Raw genomic sequence first — 7313 nt, forward strand, 5'->3', positions numbered from 1 at the left:
TCGAGCAGATCAACTTTGAAGTATAAAATTTGAATACAGGCACTGCCACCGTCTGCCTGCAAAACCTGCGGAAAACCTTCAAGTATGGAGGCCGAAAGAATGTTCCCAGTGTCGAAGAAATCACCGCAATCAGCGCCGGCAGAAATTCTAAGCGCCAGATTTACAGACTGCCTGGCGGCACCGAAAGGGTGATTAACACAAAATCAACCACTGTCGTCCAGGTAATTAAAATACATTTTTTTTTCTTTAAAAATTCTATAATTTCTTTACAATGGAATAAATTTGTGTAGCCCAAAGAGATAGTTTTTTTTTTTAATAATTAATCAAATCCTGTGCAGGACATCATTGAAGAGATTTGCACTGTGATTGGGGTGCCGTCCGGCGCAGAGACTGAAGAATTTTCTCTTTACTGCATCGTCGAGGGCGACTCGTTCACAATGCCGCTTGCGAGGGAAGAGTACGTCCTTGACGTCACCACCGAGCTGCACAAGAACCAGCAGGTCTTTTACCTCATCTTCTGCCGCTCTGTGTGGTTCTACCCCATGAGACTCGAAAGTGCCCTCTACGTTGAAGTCGTCTTCAATCAAGTGGCACCGGATTACCTGGAAGGGCTGCTGCTCGTCATGCCCGGGGAACAACTTGACCAGGAACTAGTGGTAAAACATCCCTTCTGCCCACCAAAATCAAATCCTCCAATTAATTTTATTTTTTCAGTACGACATTGCAAAGGTTGCCGCTTTGCTGCACCGAGCTGCCGACCTGAGTCACCTGCCCACAATGAAGGAAACGAAATTCCTCCTTCCGAGGCCAGCACTTGGGGTCAGGGACATCAAACCACCCCAATGGGTCAACATGGTCCAGGCAAGCTGGCATGAGGTGGAACCTTTGACCGTTTCCCAAGCAAAGGCTCAAGTTTTAGGTAAATTTTTGCACTTGAAATGTTTAAATTTAGGGTATTAATTTAAAAATTTCAGATCTGTTGTCCAAGTGGCCGCTTTTCGGATCCAGCTTCTTTGCTGTTAAGAGATTATCTGATCCGAAAGAGAGGTCAGACCACATTTTGGCCCTGAACAGACACGGAGTTCACTTCTTAGATCTCATCACTCATGTAAGAATAAATTTTTTATATTTATTACAAAAAATTCATAATGAATTTTGGCATTTCAGGAGACTCTGATGCACTATCCATTCAGCGAAGTGATTTCGACAAGGAAGGTCAAATCTGAGGATGGAATTCTTTATCTGGACATGAAGTGTGGCAACCTGATGCAGCAGCGCATTACTCGTTTGCAAACCGACCAGGCGCACGAAATCTCCCGACTCATCAGGCAATACATCAGCATGGAGCAGAGGCTGCGGGGAGGACCAGACCAACCCCACGACCACCCAGCAGACATCAGCCTCAACTCGAGATAGCTCAGCTCAATCGGTGCTGTATTTAAACGAGAAGAAAGTAGATCAAATAATTTTAGTGTGTAAAATAATGATTATCCATGTGCCTATCTAAGCATCTAGTTTATAATTCGGCGACGATTTAAATACACCTTTGTAATAGCCAATTATGCAAACGCTCAATTCAAAAGTATGCATCAGAGGTATATATTTCTGTTTGTTTTTAATAACAAAAACAATACAATTATCATTGCATCGAGAAAGGATTTCTATGTTTTTGAAAAATTTGTTAAACCATATAATTGATTTTTTTTTCATTTAAAGCATCTTGTATGTGCTATCATAAGTGGGATATTTTATTTTTACTATTATCCAAATATATAAATTAAATTTATTAGAATTTGAATTTCTATAAAAAAAACTTGTTTGTGATGCAATTGTATTAAACCATTTGCAATCAATGTTTGTTGCTACTCTTTTATGGATGCGGAAACGTAAACTACAGAGATGTTTGAGGATATTTTATTACAATTAAACAAAATATTGTATTCAACAAAATTTATTACAATTTGTCAATTGAAAGTAGTGAAAGTATAAATGCTATAACATAACCTCAACAGTTAAGTTGTTTTGTAAATATTATTATTTAAATAAAAAGATCCACTTATTGCGTTCTGGATATAATAACAAATTTATTGACCTTCATTAAATCAATTCTTTTTTTTATCAGAAATTAATTTGTTCAACAATCAATAATTTGTATTTCCCCAAAGCCAGCAAATCCAATTCAGGAGTTTTCACGTATTAATTTAAAAAAAGTATAGATTTTAATTAATTTTTCTGGAATTTTATTTTAGAGTGTGATGTTGATGTTGCCCAAGGAAAAATGAATTGATCGTCCATGCTGCCAAATTAGCGCGCTCTAATTTAAATTGCGCTTGTCCCAAGGAGCCAATAAAATTGCGTCCCACGGGGGCGTGTCGTTTTTGTTTTGGTTTGGTGGCGAGTTCGTGAACTTCTCGAGGCGAGGTTCACGAGTTGACGCCAAACAACGAAAACCTGTTTCTGCTCTTGTGTTTTTCACCTGTGACCTGTCGTCTTTAATTTTCCGCCTTTCGCCACATTTGAAAGCAAAACGGAAAAAACTTAAATCAAAGCTGGATGCATTATTTTGAAATTATATGCCATTTATATCAGGAAAAACACTCGTTTTTGAAATGTCGTGACACGATTGGGCTGCAAAAGTCATGCAGCCTTTTAGACAAAGGCTTTATCGTAAGTTGAAATAAATTAACTTTCATTATTTACATTTTTTTTTGTAAAATTCAAGCATACACTTGCGTACAGAGTATTTATAATTATTATATTTTTATTTTGCAACATCCCAAATTATTATTTTAACTCATTTAATGTTGCCAACAAATTTTCTTCGTCGTCTCTCAACTTCTTTATTTCAGTAGAGATTTTGAACTTATTCTAACTGAAGTCATAATTTTGATACGCTGACCTTAGCATCCCTCACCACAAAGTATGCTTTGATTTTCCCACATTTTACAGTAAAGATTATGCGTGGAAAGTTCGTTTGATGGTTCCTTAATCCACGTATATAATTTTTTGCTGACCAAGTAATTTTATGATTGCCGCTTTCCTCTTTTAAAAATAATTCCTTTATTAATTTACATCTTTTATGCAATTTCATTTTTGCTTCGACTTTCCGATTATGTATTTAACAGCAGAATCATTAAAATATAGAAGGACGTAAAAAAAGTCTATGACCAGCTTGCATGTAGTGGTTCTAATAAATAATTTTATTGTGCTCACGTGTATATTTGTTGAAGCAGCTGTCGTTTTATGTGAACAGATTGTTGTCTGTTTTCAGAGGAGAAAACTTAATCTGACCATAAAGCATTTCCTTGATATTTCAGAACTTCCGCCGGCGCCAGCAATGTCGGTGTCTGAGCCTGGAATGGCTGGAGTTTTAACACCGTCCATGTCTACTGAAGATTGTCCCTTAGATCTAAGTCGATCCGTCAATTCCGTCAGCTCTCCAGGTAAATATTGAAAATTGCGATTATAAAATTGCTTAATTACTAAATTAAATTGTTCATAGTTCTGTACTTTATAATTATATTTATAAAATATTAATATTTTTTTCCTTCTCTAATAAATTATTTTTTATTGAAGGTGCTCATCAATCTCATCATCAGCCAACCAAATTTGCTGGCCCAAATCGTACTTACCACGCGTCTGGACAAATATGTCCTAAAAATGCTCACACGCGAGGTAATGATTAAAATAATTTATTTAGCGGAAATCTTTAATAAATATTTTATTATGAAATTATTTTAGGTGACCATCCTGTAGCGCAAGACTCACATTCCAGTCAGATTAATCAAGGACGCAATTTTTTTTCCAGTCCAGGTACTAAATTTGTTTAATAATTGTTAAAAAAATTTAGTATTTATTTAAAATAATTGTTATATGGAAACTTGGCTATTTCTATAAAACTGAAGCTATTGTGTTTTTCAAACGATATCAATTCTAATTGTAAGTTACAAAAAATCAATAAACTGCTCTACAAGCCCTTTGTCGTCAACAAAACACGACTAAGCTCGTGCATTATTATGGCTGCAACCCCAAGACAAATGTTTTATTAACTTGACACAAGCAAAAAGATGCAATAATAATAAATCGTCATAAAACCTATCAAGCAATAGCCGAATTTCAATTCGACAAGGAATTGATTTAAAAAATTGTCAACGCATTTTTCTGAAACTGAAATAAAACTACTTTTTTTCCAGAACATGCAAGTCGGCCCCATTCCATTGCACCGCCTGTTCCTTCTGTGATTGTTTCGCTTTCATCTCCAAGCTCAATAAGTTCAAGGGACCAAAATTCCCCCTGGTGCTCACCAAAACCAACAAGTGGTAGTGACCCTGAGACTCGTGCGACGATGTCTCCTAACGAGTTCGCTCATCGGCAAGTGGAGTCGGCTTCTCCGTGTTCCACAACCACGGCTCAAGACAAATTTTGTACCGCACAATTGCGCCAAGTGTCAGTCATTGTTGCACCACAAAAAAGATCTCATTCGGAAGAAGTTGAGCCGAAGAAATTAAAAGAGGATAATTCTCAACCTATGGAGCTGAATCAAAACGGAGAAGAATCTCAATTGAATTCAGAAAGACCTGCCAAACGCCATTCCAGTGAAGACTGCCAGGATCAACTTCCTTTAAAAATTGCTGCCTTGGAAGAGGCGCCCGTTGACGATATAGAAACAAAAAATGTCCAAAATGTATGTGGTTTTTGCAGCAAAGTTGTGCCTGAGAGAACATTTTTCTGCTCAGTATGGTGCCAAGTGGAGAAAAGAATGGCCAACAAAAAACAAAATTTAAATGGATCTCGAGTAAAATTGTCCATACAAAGCATAGACATGTGGTGTCATGAATGCTCCTATTTTTATCCGAAGCAAGCGTTCGTGAGAAAACACAAGAAAGAAACGTGCCAGGTTTTGCAGAAGTGGGTAGCTTCAGGCAATTGCCCTTCTTCGCTGTTAATAACAATCAACGAAGAGTACGTCAGACCTCCTCCGTTGGTCAAGCTGAAGAAAAAAATAATCCTGAAAAATGAGACTTTGAAAAAGCCACAGCCGAGCAGAATATGCGAATTTTGCAACGAGGATCTAAAGACGAAGGTGAAACTTGTATCGCACAAATCTTGGCAGCGCTGCCACAAATGCAGCATAGTTTTCAATTGTCTCACTCTTCTGGAGCAGCACATCCAAGCCGGACACCCCGAAGCAGGAACATCGACCCCCGAGGAGAGTCCAGCATTGGATTCCGTCATGTGCAAATATTGCAATGTGAGCCTCGATTCGAGCCAAATTTTGGCAAATCACCAGCATTCGAAAAAGTGCTCCAAATGCAGCACGTTTTTGGGCTGCTGCCGGAAACTAGCAGAACACTGGAAACTGTGCAGGGGCGGTGACAAGGAGGTCGGCAGCACGTGGCTGTGCGATTTCTGCGGCAAATCGGTCAAGGACAACATGCGCAAGGTCCATCAGACGCTCAGCAACTGCGTCAACTGCCATTTGACGCTGCCTTGCTACGGCCTGATGGAAAAACACCAGACGCAGTGCGTGGGTCGGAAAAGGAGCAAAATCTGCACTCACTGCCGGAAAAACTTGCCTTCGTCCACCGCCCTGATGAAACACACCCGGTCCAAGAGTTGTCCCGACTGCTCGTTCAGCGCCACTTGCTTCACCCAGTACAAACACCACAAGTGCAACAAACCCGAGGGGAAAGAGAAAACCGCCCCTCTCGTCATTCCTCCTCCTCCTGCACCGGCAGAAAAAGTTCCTGTCCCTCCGCAACCTTGGAAATCCGCAGAGCCCCTCAAGTACCGGTGCGATTTCTGCCACGACATCCTTTTCAGCGAAGAGCAACTGGACAATCACGAGCAGCCCTTCAACTGCAGCCGCTGCAAGTTTGTGCAGCCGTGCTTGAAATTACTAAAGGACCACGAGGCATATTGTCGGTTCGTGCCGCATCCGACAGAGTCCGAGGCTCCGCAAGAGATGGATATTCTGCAGTCCGGACAAGTGAGTCAGTCCAACAATAAGGAAAGTCCAGAGCCTGAAGAGGCTCAAAATCAAGTGGAGGAAAAAGTTTTGGTGGCAAAACCAAATCCTCCTGAGGAAGGTCATTCTCAAGAGGTTGCTGACCAGGACGAGTGGGAGAAGTTGGAGGAGGAGGAGGTTCTGCGGCAGGAAAGAACTGATGCTTGTGATTCACAGGCAGATAATTTGCCTGAAATTAATCAAAACGCAGTAGAAATTTTTATTGACCTGACCATGGACGACGACGATGAAGACAGCGACGTTCAACTTATCGAGTAATCAAGACACAGATGTGTTCAAATTATACATTTACCATGTAATATTTTTTATTTTCCAATCGTATATGTCAATGAATGGCAGAACAATTTTAATAAGAAACTAAATTCTACACATTTGTATTAGAAGATTTGAAGTTTCATTTAATGAACAGCAAATTTTAAACCAAAATTTCAAAATTTTGATCAACTTTAATGGCGCTTTTGAAAGCATAATGCAAAATAGGGATGAAACAATGTTTAATTAGACTTAATATTAGAAATTTATTCAACAAAAATTCCTGCAGTGGAATTATTTGTAATACGTAAATTTATAAATCTATTCTTGATTTAATCCAATTTAATTTCCTGAGAGATTCCCTATTAAAATTTATCTTGACATAAAAAAAATAAAACCGCAAGTACATATATTTTTTCTTCCGTTACAGTCATATCATGACATGTTCAGCGTGTTCGTTAAATGCTTGATAACAATTTTAATTTAAGTTGTTGTATTGCGACCACATACGGAACTTGCTCCTATTTGAACGCACCAACTCTGTGCGTGCGTCATACGTGGACGGGTAAAGATTATTTTGCGGGGTGCAACAGGTTGTGCAGGGCGGTACGTGCGAAGAGGGAGGTGTTGCCTCGAATGACCTTCGCTTTCACCTCTAGCGATTCGCTCCTCCCAGACAAGAAGCAGCTTTTCCACTTTCCGCGTCGCATCCGAACACTCGAGTCGGAAATCCGCCTCCTTCAGAGATAATTGCTGCTCAAATCCAGGTAAATTAGCTTCGTCGTAATTCTCTTTTTAAATTTTGCAAACACTCTCGCGCGCCTTTGTCGATTTTCTCTCATGATTTCCTGTTTTAATCCAAGCTTCGCACTTTTTTATTAGTAAAATAAAATATCAGATATTAAATTTTTTTGTTTGTTTAATAATCAAGTTATTTTTAAGGAAATTGTTTTACAAAACATTTTAATGAATCGGCAAGATTTACTTCGTTTCGCTTTATTTGCAATTTTTTCCTCCTTTTATCATTGTGATT

General features: G+C 39.0%; 2 protein-coding genes across 6 annotated transcripts in view; both read left to right on the forward strand.

The window, feature by feature from the left end:
* LOC132204043 (unconventional myosin-XV) overlaps positions 1–2083 on the forward strand; it is a 38857-nt gene extending 36774 nt beyond the window's left edge. For all 5 annotated transcript variants that reach the window (XM_059632270.1, XM_059632266.1, XM_059632268.1 and 2 more), the window contains 5 exons: positions 40–221; positions 339–656; positions 715–919; positions 975–1108; positions 1168–2083. In XM_059632270.1, coding sequence (XP_059488253.1) covers positions 40–221; positions 339–656; positions 715–919; positions 975–1108; positions 1168–1416 — 1088 coding nt within the window. In that variant the 3' untranslated portion in view covers positions 1417–2083. The remainder of the gene's footprint in view (positions 1–39; positions 222–338; positions 657–714; positions 920–974; positions 1109–1167) is intronic.
* A 338-nt stretch (positions 2084–2421) lies between these two features.
* On the forward strand, positions 2422–6443 carry LOC132203824 (uncharacterized). The gene is made up of 5 exons (XM_059631934.1): positions 2422–2667; positions 3318–3443; positions 3577–3675; positions 3742–3813; positions 4194–6443. Exons 1-5 carry the CDS (start codon positions 2640–2642, stop codon positions 6284–6286), a joined length of 2418 nt encoding a protein of 805 aa, XP_059487917.1. The 5' UTR covers positions 2422–2639; the 3' UTR covers positions 6287–6443.
* Positions 6444–7313: the final 870 nt, after the last annotated feature.

The sequence above is a fragment of the Neocloeon triangulifer genome, unplaced genomic scaffold, assembly GCF_031216515.1.
Source record: "Neocloeon triangulifer isolate White Clay Creek 2 clone unplaced genomic scaffold, ASM3121651v1 ptg000020l, whole genome shotgun sequence".
In the NCBI taxonomy this organism is placed as follows: domain Eukaryota; kingdom Metazoa; phylum Arthropoda; class Insecta; order Ephemeroptera; family Baetidae; genus Neocloeon; species Neocloeon triangulifer.

Excerpts from the sequence above, each read along its gene's own strand:
- LOC132203824 (XM_059631934.1), top strand. The coding sequence starts at position 2,640 with ATGCAGCCTTTTAGACAAAGGCTTTATC. Across the intron at positions 3,444-3,576 it reads CAATTCCGTCAGCTCTCCAG|GTGCTCATCAATCTCATCAT; the intron begins GTAAATATTGAA and ends TTTTTATTGAAG. Across the intron at positions 3,814-4,193 it reads CAATTTTTTTTCCAGTCCAG|AACATGCAAGTCGGCCCCAT; the intron begins GTACTAAATTTG and ends CTTTTTTTCCAG.